The 22,789-nt window shown below is 38.1% G+C and overlaps 2 protein-coding genes across 3 annotated transcripts in view; one reads left to right on the forward strand and one right to left on the reverse strand.

Moving 5' to 3' along the window:
- LOC134538080 (partner of bursicon) overlaps window positions 1–22,789 on the reverse strand; it is a 157,458-nt gene that overhangs the window by 132,406 nt on the left and 2,263 nt on the right. Inside the window, exon 2 of one of the 2 annotated variants that reach the window (XM_063379079.1) lies at window positions 5,775–5,921. The exons of the other annotated variant lie outside the window; for it this stretch is intronic. The gene's annotated coding sequence lies outside the window, so the exon portion shown is untranslated. The remainder of the gene's footprint in view (window positions 1–5,774; window positions 5,922–22,789) is intronic. 2 annotated transcript variants of the gene reach the window in all.
- The window catches only part of LOC134538575 (uncharacterized), a 170,500-nt gene that overhangs the window by 73,458 nt on the left and 74,253 nt on the right, over window positions 1–22,789 (forward strand). Inside the window, exon 3 of the mRNA XM_063379999.1 lies at window positions 20,213–20,281. Coding sequence (XP_063236069.1) covers window positions 20,213–20,281 — 69 coding nt within the window. The remainder of the gene's footprint in view (window positions 1–20,212; window positions 20,282–22,789) is intronic.

Here is a 22,789-nt window from a genome sequence, read left to right on the forward strand (position 1 = left end):
AGAATCTTTAAATGCGGCGAAGTGTAAGGAAATGAGTAACGCCTTAGCTACGTCACTAATAAGGACATAAATAAGTCAGTAAATGCAATCCCCAGAAATAGCGGTTGAAAATGACGCGATATTGGTGGAGATATTTGTCTCAAGACCCGGAGGCGAGACAGAGCCTTCAGCCGGATATTGAAAAGCGACAAGCGAGCGATGCCGCAGCGAGGAAGAACTGCTGCTCGCTCTTCCTTTGTCCGTGGCGCCCCGGGACTCCAGGAAGGGCCAGCCAAGTTGTCGCTGCGTCCAGCCCTTTTGTGCCCGTGACGAGTGTCGCGACTGCCCAGTGTTTCAGCCGAGATAGAGAGAGAGAGAGAGACAGCATCTGTCTCAGCCGAGAGAGAGAGAGCATGTCTGTAACGAGCCCGTGGCTTGTTATCTTCCGTAGCGTACAAAAGCACCAGAGCCGACCAAGGAACATAAGACCTCCGCACCGGGAAGACGGCTGGAGGCACCGCAAATGTCATTGTCCAAAGTTAACTTTTTTTTTTGTTTCAAATACAGTGTGACGCTTAAGAGAGTACATTAGAAAATTAGAAGGCTAGAAAATATCTTGAAATCACCACGTACTGGTGAAAACTGTACTGATTTGTGCCTACATAATATTTGTCACTATAGACTCCACTAAAAGAAGTTCGTAGTCTCAACATAAAAGTTTATTAGTGGCAATTAATCTTATACTAATAATAAATCTTATAACACTCTTATATCTACCAGATAAACATACAACAAAAATATAAACACTATTAAAAAGTGACAACCGTAAAGTCCCCTGTAAGTGTTGGGACTAATCCCATGGGTAACTCGCCTCGACGTAAGTATGATGCTCTTCAAACCTTTACAGCAGTAGTATATAATAGGGGCTACTGGCACAGGGTCCAGGGTCCGGAGCCGGGAGCCGAACCACCATCTTGGATTGTGACGTCACGGCGGCCATCTTGGACTCAAAAGTTAGCTAGGTGCCTTGTCGCCTGGTCAAGTTATATCTAGCGTTGTGATTTATGGCGGGACAATGTGACTGTTAGGCTTCTACATGCTTTGTGTACCTTTGTAAATTTACTAGCCTTGTCCGGCGAACGATTCTTGCTAGGCTCTCAAAGGCCAATAAGAACGCAGATGATAGATACATTTTAGGCATAAGTGATTCGTCTGAAAATATCTATGTCCTGTAAAAAAAAATGTTTTCCCTACCCAAACAGTACGAATGCCTCACGGTGTTTTGCAGACTGTCTTGATTCAATACGTTTTCGTGATAATAAATCTCTAAAGACATTTTTCGAAACTACAATAGGAGCGATGCAAGTACTAATTCTCGAGACAATATTCTCGTTACGGAGCTATCACATTACCGACTGAATATCTTTAGCATAATCGCGGATATAGGACATATATTATTGTAATATATGATATTTGTATATCATCGATTGCGGGTTTATACACTCAACCCAAACACACTTAAAGCTGAATGACTTCAAGTACAAATCAACTAAGTTGAAAATCAAAGACATATTTTCCCCAATTCAGTAAAATTGCGCAAAATTTCGGCCACATTTTTTAGTCAGTGTTTCATCAAAGTAAAGTGTATTATGGTTAGCTGCTGCGTTACTAACGGTTGGTAAAATAGGTTTCTTGCAAATACTTCAACCGCAGGTTTAAACCAAGAGAGTGATAGGTCGGCAGACTTGCCGCTAGTGAACTAGTCACTGAGCAGTATGACTAGGACTGTTATGTAAGGGTTTCCTCTCAGTGAAGAGTACGTGACGTGTGCTTGACTGGAAACCACGGCTCCCCGCGAGTATAGCCCGCGTTCTAAGCCCATGTTACACAGGAAACCTGAGGAGTAAGAGACAGCTGAGCCTCCCCGCGCATGTTACACGATCTTTTCTGCTAAACTTGAGGTAACCCGTACCTTACCACAAGTAAAACCTGTGATAGAAGCCTGTGTTACACGAGCACCATTGCAAAATAGAGGTAGCGAGCCTGTCGCGGCTACTGCGAAGCTCGGCAAGCGCGAGTTTTATCGGAAATGTTAAACTTCTCTCTCGCCCTGTTCATTTGCATCGTGCGAATAGCACTCCTACACAGCTGCCTCCCCACCACCTTTTACCGTTCCATCAGCCTCCCCCCCCCCTTCCCAAGACACTACAAAGCCATCTAGTTCCGATATTGGTTCCGCCCCCTCCCAGACTGGCGCTGCCTGGGCGTCGGGGCGCCGATAGGGCGTCCTGCAGCTACACCGTGTTGGCGTCACAGTGGTGTAGCAGAGTGCACTACTCGCACATCAACACTCGCGGTGCTGAACTCTGCACTCTGCAGTCTGGCCTACAAGTAACCAGGCGAATGTATTCTTCTGATTGCCCATTAGACTGCAATTAGGCATGCCTGCGCCTTGTAACAAGATGAGCCATTGTCCTATTTGGCCGGACCATGCAGCACGCGTTTGCTTCCGCACTGGATGGCTGTGATTGGTGTGTTGACAATAGACATGTACTACCTGAAATAAATCCAAGCAACCACGAAACACGCGGAATTCTACAAAGTTTAAACACAAAGCTGGTCTAAAATTCTTTACGCGAAAAAAAACCTGGCCCTCCAAATAAGGCTACTCGTGCTGTCGCGTTTTAACCATGCGGATGGCTTGCGTTGCATGTGATTGGGTCTTTGTCATTTTAATTTGGCGGTGATTCTTTTTTTTTGTCCTTCGAGACGTGTTAAAACTACTCGTGGTCAAATGGGAAACCAAAACAATTGTGTTGTTATGAATATTCCAACCTTTCTCCGAGTTAACAACGGGGTTTTTGCAGATCTTTGAATGAATCTAGCAAGCACGATAGTACGATAGAGCTACTGTGTGACACAAGTGTGCCGGCAGAGTGCAGTCACGAGGGGCGTGGCTAGGAGGGCTAGCGCATGCGCCAGACAGCTGCCGTGATTTAACACCGCGGCGGCGGGCGTCAGCTGGGCCCGACACCCGTCCACATCGTGATTCCTCGTCTCTCGTGCGCCACACAGGCAGGGCAAGGGGCAGTACCCTCAATCATTCTACTTATAATATTTGGTGTTTTTGGACATTATTTTAAATAATTTCCTAATATAACCATTTATGAAAATGTTTTCCTACCAAACAAGTCGTTGATTAATGAGAAAAAATTGGTTGTCTGTAAAGTCGGTTTACGGACGATAGTTTAACGTGACAACGTCATAACAAAACATTGATGAAATGATTGATTCAGAAGAAAAGGAAATATCATATTCGGCCTGAGACTGAGCCGTAATAGGTTTTTGCAACCAAACCATTTAGGCATCAAAATTTTATATTCTTTAAGGAAGAAATTTTTTTTTTTTTAATTTTTCTATCTTTTGTATGATAAAATCTACCTCTGCATACTTTTATGAATAAAATTGAATCATTTTTATTGAATTATCACTATTTTGTATGGATACCAAAGAGTGAAATGAAATTTGCAATTGAATTAATAAATTTACTTTTATTTGCATTCATTAATTCAAATATATTTATTACTTTTGAAATGTTGCGTGCGCCGTATTTATTTTTACAAGTACAAAAAAAAAATTTCGCAGTTGCCGCGTTCGAACCACATCCTTTAATTTAAGAGTTAGCTACACTAACCACACACCCACGAGGCCATACTTCAATAATGTAGTTTCAGATGTTATATATAAAAATTTTGTTCACGGTAGGGGAATAATATTAACACAATTTTATAACAAATACGCATCCCAAATACACCAAACTTATTTATAATGTGTTACAATATTTTTTAAAACATTGTGCAAAAGATCCTGGGTGTAATTTGAATTATTATGTCTAACTGTAAAACACAATTGTTGGTTCAAAACGTATTTGCATTTTCAACATTACTTTTAAATAACTGTACCGATTGTGCTGAAAATCGGTGGACGATTGTTAAATTACATAATATTAATAATTCAAACGACGAAAATATGATTGAAAAGTCAAATCGATGGTTGTTCCAATCGAGTGGAAGAGAGATGCCACGCATGCGTACAATGAGCAAACAGGAAACATCCGTAGTGGGACATCCGTAGTGGGACACTTTTTCGTGCGTGCAGCCGCCGTTCATCGATTTATTAGACGTCACGTCAAAAATATTTTGTCATTCCTAGTACTAGTGCAGTATTTTGTCAGTACTGTAAGCATTAAATTATACGGTATACAGTTTCGGATTTACTGTTCAATGTATAATTCGTCATATTTTTGTATACAAATCATGAAATAAATAAAAGTTAGGTTTTCTCAAAACCTTGAAAAACTCAAGTTTTTATGGTTTTGGGAAAAAACTTAATTTTTATTAACTTTTGAATTATATACTAAAAATAAAGTTTTAAATCGGTGGTTATGTCTAAACGGTTAATCCAAAATTGTATACCTCACATTTCCATGCTTTCACTACATGTAAGGACTACAACTATATTTCCTTTGAATTTTTAAACATTTTCCAACTAAAAAAAGTACTTATTGTTTTTAAAATCATGTGCAGAAAGTCTAAATATAAGAAGAATATTTATTTAGGATCCCACTTCCTTAATAGTATGCTCTGAGATATTTCGCCAGAATCAAAGTGGAAATGTTAACACAATGTGAGGAAGAGACGGCTGCAGAACAACCTGTGTTCGCTCCAGCGACGACCCTTGTTTCTCACTCGCCAGCCAGTGCGGACAGTTACCCGCGATGCAGGAAAGTGCTTTTCCTTTAGCTGCGTTTCGCCACGTCATCGTTACACACAACTGAGCATCTCGTAAATAGGTCAAGGTCATGACTTCAGAGACTTGCATTTTTTTTATTGTGAGGTGTCTTGGGGATTTGGAATTTTTTGGTTGGAACATTTCTTTCAAAGCATACATTTTCTAAGTTAATTTTGGGGTATTTTCAGTCAATTTTGAAAGTCAGTGTCTCCAAAACGGCGACTGTTACGTTACAATCCAAGATGGCGAACCCCGACACCCACACCATCTGCCAGATAAACTGACCTGTCTTGTTCTCCGTTAAGGGTCCCGCCTAGTCAGGATGTATTTGTGATGGTGAGGCGGGTTGATGAGTGCGTCGCTCGCTGATGCTCCTAGCGTGGTATCGCCTCTAAGCGCAAGGCTCTGAACTATAGCGCAGTCTTCTAATCGGGCATAGAGCAATTATGCAATTTGAGCTGTAACCATAGCGTTATATGAAGGAGAAAAGATGAAAAATGTGTACCGGATGTTTAATGCCTAAATATTATTCTGAAAACACGTTTTAGCCATATTAAAACTTCTAATTTTGCATTTAAATAAACTAAATCTGGAAACTGAACTACTCAACCGCTATCAGTGTATTCTTAAACGCTTTTCGTAAACAGTCACCACTCGGATATCTTAAGCAGTTTTTATTTATTTTTACTGTAATCTGTGCACACCATGTGTGCTTTGGCAGACGAGGTTAAACGGGGACGGGTTAGAACATAAAGATAACACATTGATGTAGTCAGCTTTTAAACCATAAATATATGTATTTTAATTTTGAAAATTATCCTTCGTTAAGGCAGAGGACACACTATAAAATAGTGTCTATTGACAGTAATATTACAGTCGTAACAAAAAAAAATAAGTTTTATACTAAAAGCATATTACTTCACAGAGAAACTATCACTTCACAAATTTCACTATATTATGCACTATGCTTTTACAAAGCCATAAATTTCGAAACTGAAACTTACTGTTCGTGGTTTAAAATGAGTTGAAACAAATATGGCGTCTCCCGGGTCCTGTGACACAGAGTATGTACTTGAAGCTGTGGCACATCCAATATGGCGGGGGCTCGTCGAACCACGGCCTCTCCGGCTTTCAGTGGCTGCACGGCGGAACTACGGACAAGTAACACACACGAGGGTTGTTTCTGGGTGCTGCAGGGATTATGCCAGTCGCACCGATGTTTCAATGACCTGCAGCCACGTCATTGTATCACACTCTCGGTCTGAATCAGTGAACTGATAGTAACTGAACATTCTGCTGTAAGTTGTTCCCGAAAATGATACATTCGTAAGCCGTTACTAATCCACATCTAATATATATTAACATTAATTAAGCATACGGGATAACAACCATCGTGTATTCTTCAAAGCACAATGCTATATATATATATATATATATATATATATATATATATATATAGTTCTTTACCTGAAATCTAATTTTTTTTAAATATTTGATCCAATAATAAATTTGTTTTCTTTTTCAGACTACCGGTGTCTCATATTTGCCATAAGCACGACGAGAAGACTGCGCGCCAGACCACAGTAGCCTTAAGTTTAGAGGCGATTCCGCGTTAGAAGCACCAGCGAACGTCACACTTATCATCCCGCCTCACCAACACAAAAATACACTCTAGACTAGACAGATGCGATAGTCATCATCATATGATCATGACATCTTAATGCATAAATTTATCACTGCTAAATGTATAGATATCTAGATGTTCCAAGTACTTGGCACTTGATGCAACCTCCATTCGAATATATAGTGCGTTTCATTTCATGCTTATGTTTCTGTTTATACCTGACTAAACAAAGCAAATTCAGTTTATTTCACTCGGATGATTGCGTTCCCTTGGTGCCACTGAAATCGAATATGCACATAATTATATTTGCTCCTTTCTTTTTCCTCTTACTATCTCTCTCTCTCTCTCTCTCTCTTGCGCTGCACGTAGGAATGTAATCAGAATTAATGACGTAATCGAGTTAGAGCCATATTTTGCTCTCCCGTGTTGGCAGTGCTGGCTCTCAGGGGTCTTGCAAAAAGCTGTCTTTTCAAATACCAGTAAGAGGTGAAAGTCTGAAGAAAAGATGGGTGAAATGTGGGGGAGGGGGTTGTAGCAGATGGAAGTCATTACCTTCACCTGACTCGAAATTAACGCCACAAAGGCACGAGGTGTTTGAATTGGTTAACGAGTTGTGATGATAGAATATAACGTGTTCCGCATTTCCACCCTTTTTTGACTGCACTGCTCAGTTGGTGGTAGTCCCGATAAATATCCCCTGCATTCCTAACTTCAATACCTTTGCGTGTGGGCTGTTTGTTACCTATGCGTGTGGACTGCTTCAAGAGCGCGCTTCACGAATCAAGGAAAACTTTGTCTTGTTTTGAATCGCTGTCAGGTGGGATAATGGCACGTCGAAAGATCTGCTAGGCTGTTCTTGTAATGAAGTAGCAAATTGTTTTCATACGTCACGGTAAAAAAAAAAGTACTCAAGACCAGTGACATGATACACGGTAACGGTTGTTGTTTAATTTTGTGTAAAACGTGTTTCCTGTATCAATTACTGGAAGTGACCCGTGTCCCCGAGGACGAAGACCCGTGACCCGTGACCCAGTCGGTCAGGGCGAGAGCCGAGTCGAATCGACTGGAAGAGACACGGTTCACTGAGACACCGGGTCATTCTTACCACGTGACTCCCGTCTACGCTAGGTCCAGTCCCGGGATCCGAATCAAATCCCGCGCTTATCAACTTTAAACTCGTGTGTGGTATGCCAGTGAGACGTACGAGCATACTACCATGTATTATAGAAGTGAATAGCATTAAATGTCTTTCCCGCGGCTTAGAGTACACTACCGCGTATAAACTTCATATATCTTTCAGCCACAAAAATTCTAAACAAACATACCATAATAAATAAAATTACGATACACATAAAGTAAACAATGGAAATAATTTGTAACGCAGTAGCGGTCCCATTCAAAAGTCTTGGAAATTCTGCGACATTATTCTTAGTAGTGTCAATTTATTAAACACCATGTATTCATGTAAAATAATATTGAAATGTCTTAAATAAATTTTTGTAGAAAGGAAATGAAACTTAAATACATATGTAGCTCGGTCAAATTAGAAACTACGTATTGACAATAAATATTTTGTTCCAGTGGCCCAAAAACTATCATTTTAAAGGAAGTGAAATAATGGTTTTTCATCATACCTGTAATCAGAAACAGGAATAACAGGCAGGATTTGCTATTTTATAGTTGAATAAATGCTATAGATAAAAATTAAAAAAAAAATTAGAACGCTTGGTTTTCATATGGACTTATGGAAGCAAGAAGATAAAGTCCCTCCGGGACATATGATCACAGGTTAGCCGTGTGCTCAGCGGATAGGACTTCATCCTGCTCTTCCAGCCGTATTGGACTGGTTCCTTCGGCAGGATTCGCGCAGGAAATTGAAGGACGATAGCCGGGAGCGAACGGATGTGCGAGAGGAGAGAGGTGGATTGGACTCCTCAAGTCTGGGTGAAGGACTGACGTAGGACATTCCAGAGGCATTCTGCTTTGTCGGAACAGGATGTGTGACGTCGAATTTTTTAGGTATTACTTATTTATTTTACCTAGCTTCGTAAGAATTATTTCTGGTGTTGAATAATTACAACTTATGGTCTCTTCTGGCTTCACACACAATCCAGTTGCACAATATACGATGGATCTGGATTTTAATTATTATTATTATAATTTTATGATTTCGCTTTTCCCTGTTTACAATAATTTTCAGAAATATACAACAGTTAAGACAAATGACAATACGCATACATATAACTTGTGTGTTAGTGACTTGATGTAGGCTTTTGGACATACGCCATTGCTTAGCACATGTATGTCTGCAGAAGAAAACTACAAAAAAAAACACAAATGACAACAAAAAAACACAAATTAAGCAAAAATTGCTGTTGCCAATCCGCTTTAACTCCATAGTGCACAGTCAATGAGGAGTCAGCTTGTCTGCCATTGGCTGAGCAAGATGTAGTCCATTTTCTGATAAATACCCTCATTTTTCCAGCCCCTTCTCAGTCGCACCTGTGTTTAGCAATGGCGTATTTCCAAAAGCCTACATCAAGTCATGCACTCCCATTGCACAAATCTTTCAAAGATAATTGTGTGTTAGTGCTACAAGCCTACTAAATGTCTACGTGCAGTACTTTTTAATTGACTTACTACGTAGCCTGATTAGGAAAAAAAATGTCACAAAACGTTACATATTTACCATAATTGCTAGATGTGTGAGAACATGTATATTATTTATATATAAAGTATAATGGCATAGTGCTTTACGACGCTGTAGTTATGCCAAACATAGCAGTATTGTATGAACATGTCTATACTGATATTCCTTAAATAACGTAATGTTTTTTTTTTTGCTCTTTTAAGCTAACATTAAATCTAGCCAAAATACAGAAATAAGTACTTGGTGCCACCAAGGAACTGCGGCCTCCCCTGACCCACATGTCCCCAGAACCAAGCACGGTCGTGCTAGGTGCATTCCGTTACTTACACGAGCCACGAGCAGACCCGTGAAGATCGTTCCGTAACTCCGCGCACTTGTTTACTGAAGGGTTACAAAATAATTGCCATACACTCGTTTAGGCGTTTTTTTTATCATTTACACGATTCAGAAATTCACGTAATAATATTTGGAAAAATTACGAATAAAATTTTAACGATAAAATAGTTTTGTAGTATGCAAGAAACTTGAAATTGCACTCGAAAACTAAAAATGCTCCATGCAGATTCATAAGTGACCGATTAAACAGTTTTTCCAGTAAAATTTCAATGATTCGCAGAAGTGTAGTGACAACCAAATGTTATTATCAGGAAAACACAGTTTTGCTGAATCACAAAGAAAATGTTTCTATTGACTAAAATATTAAATGGTGACTACAAGCCTGTTACCTACAATATTTACTCTTTGATATTCCAACATCAACTCGGAAGACATCTGAAGGTGTGCCCGCTCTTCGTAACATCCAGCTTGTTTGGTCGCTTCCCACCAAGTTGATGCCACTCTCTAGATTGCCGCAGATGACTGTTCAGGCCGCCTGACGGGCAGTGAGACACGCGGCTCTGGCAAGCCGGCCGAAGTGCGGTGCGGGTACACCGTGCCTACAGGCGCAGGTACATTCCGAAGTACCCACCTATTTATTCTGTTTACCTTTCTTAATATTGTCTCAAACTACGGATACAATATTTTTTTTAACTAGCCAACCATTACTGCAAAGTGTGGAAATAAAATTTGAAAGTAAAAAAAAATACTTCTTTTTAATATATGTACTATCATATCCGTTATAATTTATTTTTTTAAATCCTAAACTTCATCTAAAACAATTTTTTGATGTAACGAATTATTACCGTAAAAACAACAGTTCGAATTTAAAAGAAATCAAATTCGTTCAAATTTATTTTAAACCATCTTAATATTATCTCAAACCTTTGTGCAATGCAAATTTTTACATGATCACGTTATTATTGCAAGGGATGAACAATAGTGTTTGAAGGTTAAACAATTAAATAATTACCTCATTTGGCATATCATATGAAATTCGTTCTAAGCTATTTCAATGCTGGATACACTGAGTTAAAATATACTTAATTTTTTTCACTGAAAGTAAAATGAGCAAATATTTAATCGATCCTTTTGTAATATTGAAGAAAATAAATATGTTATTTACATTAAGTTCTTAAAAATTTCCAGAAGCTTATAGAAGTTACCAAAATAATTTCCAGAATAAATAGGTACTTCGAAATCACTAATGCTTGTATGGATTCGATAGTGTACATGATAGGGTAGTTTTATTTTTCTTAATCCAACACCAGGTTGTTTCAAACCCATGCAATAATGGTTTGTATTATCAAAAATGTTTTCAAGCAAAAGTTTGTAGATAAAAGTTATAAAATTTACAAACGCTTTGAACAAATTCAGTGATATGCCTACGAACAGATTTATGATTGTTTTTGGCCTCCAAACTTTTTTTTTCCCACCCCTTGCAGTTATGGTTGGTCGTATCAAAAAAAAATTTTAAACAAAAGTTTTTGATATTACTCCTACGAGTTATAATACGTTCGAATGGATGTAATTAATATTCATCATATAATGAGTTTTAGCGATTTTTTTTCTTCAAAAAACCTTCCCTATTTATACTCTTTGGTCGGATATTTCCCGCCCACTTCTTGTAAAACTTTCAGCAAGACGTTCCCGAGGGCGCATTTATGCACCCAAGTTTAAGTGAATTTTACGTGCAAGTAAATACTTGCACGTATATGTAACAAACCATTACTGCTAGGGTTGGAAATAACAAGGGTTAAAAGACAAAAAAAATCGTGACTTATTTAGAAAATATTCTATCAAATCCGTTTTATTTTTTTGTAAAAATTTAAAATTATAAAAAAAACTTTGGCTGAAACAATTTTTGATAAAACGAACTGTTACCGTTATAACAGGGGTCGAAATGAAATAAAAAATCAATACCTCCTTACTATCAATTTCGTTCGAATATATTTTAAACAATTCTAGTTTTTGTGTGTAAATTAACTGTGGCTAAGGATTACGGCGCTTAGCGGCCGTATCAAACAGCGGGGCATGAGTAGGACCTTTTTTTTAACTGCCGCTTTTCCGCTGGCCATGGTTAGAAATAAATTGTAGCCCACACCAATAAATATAAATGAAAAACTTGATTTGAAATATTTAGAAACGTACTAAAAAAACTAAGAACAAAATTATATAAACTTTGGTAGTTTTATATAATGTTATAATTTTGTTTATTTTTTTGTTATTATCATTTTTAACTTCATTATACATAACAGGTTTACGAGTTATAATAGTAGACGTGAACGGTTCGCTAAGTGATAAATGTTGATTGTATTAAATCTATGTGTCATTGGAATTTAATGCTAAGAGTATTTGTATGGGTATTTAATTTTAAATAGATTGAAGGTAATTGCAAAATATGAGCTATACAACCACGAGAAGAAATTTGTATTGGAATAGTTTTGGAATTGCTCTAGTATTAAAAGAAGCACCAACAAAAATAACAATTTCACTTCTTTTGTATGCCAGCTAACATTCACTTGTGTGTTCTCCTTAAAGTTCGTTGTTTCTCTGCTACCTTTGAATATATATTCAAAGCTGCTACTGACCTTTTTACTTTGGGCTCACAATCTTGGACATTATGAGCAGTTAGTATGTGAGTAGTGAGTTGAGAGTGTGTTGTTTAATAAATACCTCGTGTAAATGAGACTGCTCCTAGAAAGTCGTGGGGACTGTCATCGCAGGGGACAGTGACAGCTACTATCATCTCACAAGGTCGCAGCAGAAGCGTCCAGGGGAAACTCGTAGCTGATGGTCTGCTACCTCCAGTCCTGAGATCAGGGTGTCTGCAGGTTATGAAAACTTCAAATGTCACGAAAAAATAACGAACTGGAGGACAAGTCACAAAAGTCACGAATAAATTCTGGATGAACAGTGACTTTGCCGGAATTCACGAAAGTAATTTTCAGCAGCGTTTTGTTAACTTTTCTTTTGTATTTTGATGCCTCAGGCAAGTTTCTAGTGTAAAATTTAAATTTAATAGTTAGAGATTGCCCACTTAAAACACGTCGAAATTGTAACATTAAAATGGGCACGTGTCTGCGAAATTATTTATCAATTTCTTATAATTTGAATATGTTTAATGTAATACTATAATTAATGTGTTATAAAGAGTAGACAGCACATTTTACTTAAAGGTCCTGAAAAAATGCTGAAATTGGTTCACAGTTTGTTTGTAGACTCCCTGTTCATTCAAGTGAGGTGTAATATATTGAAATGATCTGAAGCAATGAGAACTGTGTATTTCGTAAACGCGTATGTGCACACGGTGCGCGCTAACGCATTAACGGAACGACCCGGTGAGCGCGTAACACGGACGGCGACCCCATTGTGACGCGTGTCTTGGGTCGCGGCTAATTGCAGCCATTCGTTAGCTTCTCCCCCCCCCCCCTCCCTCCGGCGCTGCGCCAATTAGCCCGCAGTTAGGAGCCCGCTCTGCCTCGACTCACGTCACTTGACGTGCTCCAGCACGGCGCAGTGTTGCCACCACAGCCGTCATCGAGAGTCAGCTTCATCAGCGCCTTCTTCCATTTCTGAGCCAAACTACTGGTAGTTGGGTGGCTGCCTTAAATCTTTGGGAAGCAAAGTGAATTAATAAAAGAGTTGTTCTTAACGCCTCGTCATCATTTCAAAATGCTACGAATAGTCAACCCTTAGTGGCCATGGTATTATTTTTTATGCAGCAGTATTTATCGAGGTTTTTGGTAGCCGTAACAAATTTAGACAATTTTAGCAACACCCAAACAGTGTGAATGAGAATACTTACTTCCGATTAAACCTTCAGACCAATATTTTGTGGCAAATATATTCCATATAGTGAAAATTACAATAATAAGTTAGGAAATTAATGTTTAAAGTAGTGATTTTTTAAAATATCTGTCATTCATACCGTTAACGCACTGGTTTCAAAAGTTCCGTGTAGTAAACGCCATTATAGTGAATTCTTGTTATTGTAGCGCTCTTAAAGTTAACAAACTGAATGACAAGTAAATAATCAAATTTATAGGTAAGTTCTAACATGATCAAAATTATATATATTCCTGAACTCACTCTTTTCTTACAGTTTGCAAACTTTTTTTGTAATGAAAAAAATTACATATCCCTACACCCAATAGTTTTGACGAATGACTAACAAACCTGGTTGAAAAAAACTGGAAAAGAAGTGAAAAAGTTATTAGTTTTAAGTATTTTGGAAGTTAATTAACCATATAATAGGCAGGCATTCTTAACTCAAATGAGGTTTAAAAAATCTTTGCGATATATTATGAAAATAAGAAGAAATGTACTTGCACTCTCGGAAGGGTATGAGAGAATAAGAGCTTTCAGACTGTGGATTTGTAAAAAGAAGGAAATAGACGGCCTAGAAGTTAGGTTGAAAAACTATGAAGATCAAAAAGAGTAGTACAAAAAAAAACTTTTACGAAAAGTCACGAGAGAAGAATAGTTGGTACGGACATCGTGTAAGAGAGGAATGTTCACTGACTTGAAGAGTTGAAGGAAAGAAATGTAAAGAGAAATAGAGATGAAAGATTCCAAATCTAAGATATAAAATTTAAAGAAAAGTATAAGAGATAACGGAGATATGGTGAAGACTGAAGTAATGTGGAGGATCGATCCTTAAGAATACTTGTCAAAATGAAGAAATAGAGCAGTGTGTTTTGTCTATGGAAAGAAGAGAGGAAGGAATATTGTTTGGTTCTAGAAAATTATTAGTTGACGCACGAAGTGTAATAAATAAGTACTTCTTGCAGTCTTTTATAAGAAGGATAAATATTGTTTCTTGGCTTGTGGGTTGCAGCCGTGTCGAAGGCGAAGGGCACGCCGACGTTGCGGTTGACATTGAAGCTGCCATCTTCAGGCAGACTGCTACCCACAAGCAATTGGTTGTATTATTAACATGTCAAGTTCTTTGCTCGCTCAAGTGAAATTTTAAGAATGTTAAGAATAGCTACGGGCTAAAATATAGCGTTATACATAATATTACATTAATATATTTCGTCGGAGGCTGTCCGCTAAAGTTAAAAGCTTAATAATGAATAATTGCCGCCATGTAAAACATTCCTGCTTCACGCTGAACAATGCAGCACTTCAAAACTTACGAAATTCGCTTGGTGCGCGAAAGTTACGTCTTACTGCTTTTTTTTAGTTTCTTTTTCTTTACAGATACGGAATCGCAAGATGCGAATACAACGAGAAGTAAAGGGCGTATCGTCTGTAGCGGCCTGCGATTAATCACGCAGCGAAAGAACTGGAGAGAGAATTGCAAGGGGGCTGCCCTGCAACCGGCGCCATTAATCTTAATTCGCAGCAGAGATATCACCAGCAACCGCACTACATAGATGCCTGATTGCGAATGTTTCATTACAGTTACTCAAATTATACACTTCGCTTATTCGCAATTCACTAAAACAATTATATATATACCAAAAAATGTGTAATATACTCATATAATCATTTTTTAAGGTTTACTTAGTGACTTTTTCGTGACGTGAACATTTTCCACTAATAAATTACTTCGTATAGTACCTTCAAAGTTATTTTTATTTGTCCATATACATTTTTTATTATTAAATACGTTTTGTGTCCACAAAATATTTAAATACAGTTATTTATTATGAATGTAAATATTAGTAATGAAAAAAAAACTGAAAAAAACCTATTTGGTCTATCCCTTATGAACCCAGTTTTCCCCCACAATATTAAATCGTAACAGTACATATAGATAGTTATCTAACGATATCTTTTTTACGAGTGAATTTAAGTAAAAGAATAATCGGCAGTTTAGGTAAGCCGTAGATTATATTGTTAACGGCAGTTATGTTCTGACGTCACTTAATCTACAGTTTAATTTGAAATCTTCTAGACCAAAATTTACCTAATTTATGAATCTTAAGAATAAAAATCATAAGAATATGTCTGATAAAATACTATATTGTTTTGACTCTTAGTGATAAATTAAAAATTTTGTCTTTAGTGCAAAGTCAGTCCAACGCAGTTTGTAAAGCCAGTGGTCTGAAAAGAGAGACTGTGTAAATAGCAACCCTGATATACTAGTCGAGAGCAAGTTAAACATTCTTTAATGGTCGGTGTCCCAAATTATACTGATATTTTGACAATATACATTACTTTGTGCGTAGAACTTTTGAAATTAATTAGATTTGTCCACTGTACCTGCTGTGTTTTCCCATAGCCACTGCGATATTAGCGAACCTAAACGTTGACTAAGGTTGACCTTCACTCATCTGTTTACCAAATGAAAAATATATTTTAGTTATCATAATATATGAACAAACATAACGCGAATAGGTTGACTGATTAAATTAAGTCAAGGCTACCCTTAATTATAATTAATGTAATACATGTTTTCTTAACTTCACTTATTTGTCAACCAAACGAAATAAATATTGATTGAGAGTACGAAGCATAAGGAACAAGAAAATGTTTGGTTGTCTTTGTCTGGTCTCTACTACAGGGTTGTCAGGTATTAACAGGTGAGTGGATACTATATATTTATACTAATCTGTTTTCTTATTGAAATATATCAAAATAAAGATAATTTATTATAAACACGATGGTATTAGGTTGTCTAAGTACATTTGGTCAAGACTTGCGGTTGTTGAAATTTAAAACTGTGCGCGACAGAGAAACATTGCACTTGCTATTCAGTGCAAGAGACAAGAGACAGGGACGCAGCGTATCAGCTGCTCGTTACTTTAAGTACTGCGTCGAATAACTTTTCATACGACCAACCATTACTGCAAGGAGTGGAAAATAACAGGGGTTTAAAGTCCAAAAATTTAAGAACTCCGTTAGTAAGTAGGTACACAATCAAGTCTGTTCAATATGTTTGTAAACCTAATAAATATTATCTTTTTTTTTGTCTAAAACAATTTTTGATACAACGAACCATTGCTGCTAAGGGTGAAATAAATAGAGGTTTAAGGCCAAAAGAACCCTTAATTTCCTTATTAGGCAACCTGTAAAATCTATAATAATTAATTATAAATTTTTATTATAAATTTTATAAAAATAATCTCAAACTTTGACAAATTTTTTTGATAAAATGAACCATTACTTCATTGGGTTGAAAAAACAGGGGTATACATAAAAAATAAATAAAACTTCTATAGCTTGCACACCCTCTAATCCGTTCCTATTTATTTTAAACTTTTTAAATATTGTCGATACCCTAATGTTTGTCTTAAGAACATTTTTATGTAATAAACCATTACTGCTAGGGTTGGAAATAACAAGGGTTAAAAGACAAAAAAAAATCGTGACTTATTTAGAAAATATTCTATCAAATCCTTTATAATTTTTTTTGTAAAATTTTAAAATTATAAAAAAAAAACTTTAGCTGAAACAAATTTTTGATAAAACTAACTGTTACAGTTATAACAGGGGTCGAAATGAAAAAAAAAAAAAATCAATACCTCCTTACTATCAATTCCGTTCGAATATATTTTAAACCATTCTAATATTATCTTCAATCTTCCTTCAAAACAAATTTTTATTCCTCTACGTAATGTGTCTGAAGGTCGAAAAAAATTCATAACTACCTAAGTAGTCATAATATTACATTCTTTCTACGCTATTCAGGGCTGGATGCATTGAGTTATAAAAAAACTCAGAAACATTTTCGCTGCTTGGAATATGAGACAATGTTTTATCTTTTTTTCAAATATTGAGCAACATATGGGATGATTAAATGCAGTTATTTGGACCCACGCCATTGCACCACGGCAGCTCGCCAGTGTTGTGCTGCACGACAGTCCGGCTAGGGAGCTCGCAGTGCAGCCAACTGACAGACAGACGCGCGGAACGCGTGCTGGGCAGAGGAAATAGAGCAGATTCATCTGGCCTGAAGTGTGGCGGCCAGTTTAATTCTGGCGTCTGTCGAGCGAGAATAAATAGTCTATTTGTGAATTCTGCCATGCTCTTCTCCGCATATATAGCCGCCTACCTGGGCACATACGGTTTGCAGAGTTTTGAAATTTGCTCAGAAAATCAGAATGGGTTCTGTTTACGGAAGAAAAAAAACATTTATTAATACACTGAGGGGCGATGAGTTTTTCTGTCTTAAGTTTTTCGTTTCTTAACTGTAATTTTAGGAAAGGGAAAATACTTAAAATAATACATTAACGGTAATATTCTCTGTGAACTTTAATGAAATTTAAAAATGTAGAAGGTATCATAAAACCAACATGGCGGATGAAACTGTCGTCATCTCTTGATCGTCAGCCGAGAGGCGGCGGTCCGAGCGATCGGCCAGGAAGTGCGACAGGTCTGCCCCGACCTGCCCCGACCTGCCCCGACCTGCAGGAGCGAGTAGCCGGCTCTCCTGCGCAGGAAATGAAGCCGCGAGTCCCTCAGACGGCGATCCAGAAATTGGGTTCTCCCCTCGCGCTTCCTAATATACTGGCTGGTTTACCAGCCTCTGCCACCTCCCCCGCGGCAGGACCTGATATCCTCTCCCAGGACTCCCTGCCCGCTTGCTGTTCGCGCCACTGCAGTGTCTCCGTGTCTCCTGCCCCAGCCCCGGCCGTGCCGGACTGTGACGTCAACATACGTCTACGTGGTCTCACGCTTCCATTGCGACCATTGTTGCCAGCTTGATACTACCCGGCTCGTCAACTTTGAAAGTCTAATTCTGTATACCATCGTTACTTATAAAAAGTTTTAATGTTTCCTAAACTTTTTATTTGTTGATTTTCTTACGCCATATAATAGTGTCTGTTGACAGTATTATTAGTCATTGGCATTGGAGAAGAACGAGACAAATTTCTGCATTGATTTCTAGCTTTTTTTTCCCCCACTCCACGCCACTATATGCCACTACTGCAACTAGTCTCACGCAGTTAAAACACAATGTAAAAAAAAACGTGGGTACATTCCACGTCGCCCCGATAGCGGACATCACTTGTCTCGCATATTTCTTACACGTTTCCCATACTGTCCCTATTGCAATATTTGCTATTAATAAGGCATTCCATAGAATTGTGTGCTATGATAAAAAAAAGCAAAACTTTTTAATGTTAAATGATATGAAAAAGGTTTGACAAAAATGCTGAAACCAAGATGGCATTTTTCAATTAAATCTCCTTAGAAGTTACACATACACGTGTTTGTTTTATGACATGATGCGCGTGATATACAACAGCAAAAATTATTTACATATTTCTCATATCAAATTTTAATTTACAAAATACAATGTTCAGAAAAATTTTTAAAATTTTTCATTACATACAAAGTTGTGTCTAAGAATGTTGTATGTATATCTGGCAACAGAGCACACCGAAACAAAGACAGTGCGTAAGTCAGAAATCGCGTCAAGGCAAGGAAAAAATGTATACAGTATAATTATATTAAAAACAAAGTGTAATAATCCGATCTATATAAAAAAAAGCGTTTGAGCGATAATTTATAAAAATAAATGTCTCTAGTAACACGCCTTAGCATTTATTCGGATCTCATATTCGAAAAATACTTAAGTAAATATGCCGCCAGAAAAAAGTAACAACGACCCCTTTTTTCAGTCGCTCAATCAATTGGGGTGACGGTTCATACATCTTCCAGGACTGTTTAGACAGAGAACATTTCTAGGGAATACTACAGTAACGGCATTCTTTCTTCCATTCGCTCATTCATTTTGGGCGTCGGTTCAAGCCTCGTCCAGGAATATTTGAGATGCGGACATTTTGGAGAATAAAGCGGTTATCCTTCCTCGAAATGGGAAATTTTCTCTTGAAAATTTTAGGTTTATTAAGCATTATATGTAATTTATGAAGTACAAAAACGTATTTTTTTTTGTTCGAGGTCTAGGTCATCTACATCCAAGATTACGGCTTGTCATTGCCTTTGACTTGCACCACTCTGCACCACTTTAAGAAGCCTTTGTCCGAACCTACTTTTACTCACTACTGCTTTGTTAAAACTAGTTATTTTTTATTTGGCAAAGAATAGAACGGTTCATTTTCATTTTATTCGCATCAAAGCGATAATCACAGTGTCACTTGATGTAAGTTTTTGGACATACGCCATTGCTAAGAATTCTTAGCAATGGCGTATGTCCAAAAACTTACATCAAGTCATGCACTCCCATTGCACAAATCTTTTAAAGATAACAATCACAGTGTCTTTGCAGTTTTTCTTAACAATGTCACAGTTGGTAAGATTGCACTAATGTCCAGGCCTTGCTACTGAGGGCCCTCTTAGTTATGGTTGTAATTGTGTTATTAAGGTAGAATGATAAGTGCGACGCTCGCTAGTGCTTCTAGCGCGGTATCACTTCTAGGCGCAAGCTAGGCTGCGAACTGTCACGCAGTTTTCTCGTCGTGCATAGAGTTACTATAAGATTTGTGTGGTAACCATAACATTCTATGGCGGAAAAATGAAGATAAAGTTGTAATGCAAGACCCTTGAGTGCTTTCAAGAAACTGTACCGGATGTTTCATGACCTAGAAATATCGTGAAAACACGTGTTTTAGCCATTTTCATTCTTCTGATAATACATTTTGAATACGAAATACACTAACAGAACTGTTTATCCGACGTCAGCGTCTTCTGAAATGACAGACTCCACTCGGATATCTTCCTGAAGCTCTGAAGACACGCGCGAGTGTCCAGGTATGCGGGCCATATTGCAAGATGTCGCGGCCAGGTGACCATCACTGCTGCGGACCACGGCTTTGTTTATCGCCCTGCTGTCGAACAGACGTGTCACTACTGGTTCGTTGCTTGTCTGTTTGCAGAGGACGAGGAGTCCGAACACCTGGAGGACCACGACTCCTCGACACCCGCGGAGACGGCCCAGCGATGCGGTGAGTCGCCGCAGTACGGGTACAACTGAACCAACCTTTGCTATCTCAATTATACCTTTGAATATATATACTGTATAGAAGTCGCGAGTGGATAGGATTTACTCTACGTTTTTCAGAAGCGTATGATGAGCAGCTTGGGAACTTCACCGCTGCAGTGCGCTGCCGTAACGCCCTGTATCGTCTTAGTTGTTATTTACACGTTAGAGCGCAGCCCTGTCGCCCGCTGTCATTCCCCGCACCCCCCACCTATCATTCACTGCAGCTCAAGGTCGTTCAACGGGAGGGGGAAGGGGTGTTTGAAGAGTTCGACACTTGTCCGCTAGGGACCACCACAAGTCGATGCCCTAGAGATGGTGGCGATTGCAGCGGTGAATTAACCAACTACCTCAAAACCATATTAGAAATTTTAACCTGGGCTGGCAACTTCTATACAGTATATATATTCAAAGATTATACTCTTGTGTGTATTAATGGAGGACTTAGGGATTGAAAGAACAATCATGCTGATGGCTGTAACATGTGTTTACTTTGAGCTTGTGATCGAAGTCTGATTTTCTAAATGAGTCTTGCGATATTATGTATATACTATTTTCTTTGTGTTTTAACTGAGAATATAATAATTTGGTTTTCCAATATACACATATTAAAATTTACTAATAGTTTTCAAACTAAATATCATTCAGGACAATGGAAATTTTTGCTCCTCTACCACCTACCCACGATTTTTTTTTAATCTTCTCCTGTCTGTATGTAGATATGTGCTAATCATAACGATGGTAGGGGTTTCACAACCCAAGCTTACATTAGGTACGCTGACTATTGTATTCTGTGCTGTAGTGTCATATTAATTATTTATTCTTATTTAATTCATTATCCTCCTTCTACAATTAATTCACATTTAATTTTGATGTAGTCTAGGTAACAAAAACTGGCTGTTAATATATAATACATAAAATGTAACGTTAATAAATTTTAAATCAAACCTGGATACAAATAGGAAAATCATTTAATCAAGTACAATGTGAATAGTGCGGGCCAAAAGTCTTGCGATGTGGACTATACGGTTGGATGGAAGCGCGTTGCCTGGACCGGCAGAGCCTACCAGCAGGCGGGGTCCTGCGGAAACACGCAAACGTTACACATCAATCATTGTGATGACGCCGTGCGTGTATCCAAGTATCGACATATTTTGAACGGGTATAGCACTCGCAGAGAAATGCCGAGTGTAAAAAATTTCCTCAACCTCCTTGGCCGCCCTCCACTTACACGTATGCCCTCCCCTACTTCCCCTCCACCCCCCCCCCCCTTCCCGTCATCGCCACGATGCTGACAGCTCGCCAGACTTCAGGCCCGCACTATACATTCCTCTGGCAGGAATAGTTTTATATTTTAATTGCAAAAGAAAATCATCGCATCAAAGAAAGCGTGCTTAATTCGTCTGCCACCGGGTTTGGAAAATCTGCGAAGAGATAAAAGGCTAAAAATTATAGAAGTGCTTCTTTTGTTTGCTATGATATCCACGTGATCTTATCTTACCCAAGCTTTGAGAGCAACATTTTAGAGAATTCTCCGCGTTACTAAATTACTTTTTGCAAGCTTCGTAATGATAAGTCTACGCAATAAAACCCAATAGTATGTATTCACACTTACTGCAGAACGTTTCAGCTAATTTGAACAGTTTGGACTCGACTGCCGCCAGTCATGCCTGTCAGCCAGTGGCGTAGCCAGGGGGGGATTTTAGGGGTTCGAACCCCCCCCTTAGCACCAAATCTTTAATTAATTTCTTATTCATCACTCAAACAAATTTCATATTAAAATTAATAAATTACAATACTTACAATATTTAAATTTAAGTACCCAAAACTGCTAAAATAGCACTATTTTACACCTTAAAATCCAAATTTTCCCGGGGGAGGACCCCCCGACCCCCCGCTTTAATACGGCGGGGGGGGGGGGGGGGCGCATGCTTCTTAACACCCCCCATACACAAATCCTGGCTACGCCACTGCTGTCAGCAAATCCACAAACACAGCCCGTTTTATACCTGTTACAACTGAATTACCCGTTCCTTAAGAAGAAATAGATATTCAAGGTACTTTCATAACAAAACCAATGTACGAAAAAACATTATTGTAACAACATCTACTAAGGGTATTGAAACATTTTGTTTGCAGGAATATGTAAATAGAGCCACGATTATTTTACGAATTCTTTTCACTCCAGGCTAGACTCAAATTGTCTATAAACAATCAGATAAGGTTTCCTTAGAATGTTACTGGTTAGTAACAAGGTGACATCTTTTGGCGAATAACACGTGACTAGGTAACCACGTGTTTCCCTTGTTTATAAGTGTCTCAAAGTCGTCAAGGGCACTGTCCATTCATCAACGAAAAGCAGATGTGCATATATGTGTTTTACTTCTATTGTGCTACTTAATAAAAATAAAAATAAAAAATTTCTTTGGCATCATTAAAAAATAGTTTTTAATTGCATGCAAATAATTAATTA

The sequence above is a fragment of the Bacillus rossius genome, chromosome 13, assembly GCF_032445375.1.
Source record: "Bacillus rossius redtenbacheri isolate Brsri chromosome 13, Brsri_v3, whole genome shotgun sequence".
In the NCBI taxonomy this organism is placed as follows: domain Eukaryota; kingdom Metazoa; phylum Arthropoda; class Insecta; order Phasmatodea; family Bacillidae; genus Bacillus; species Bacillus rossius.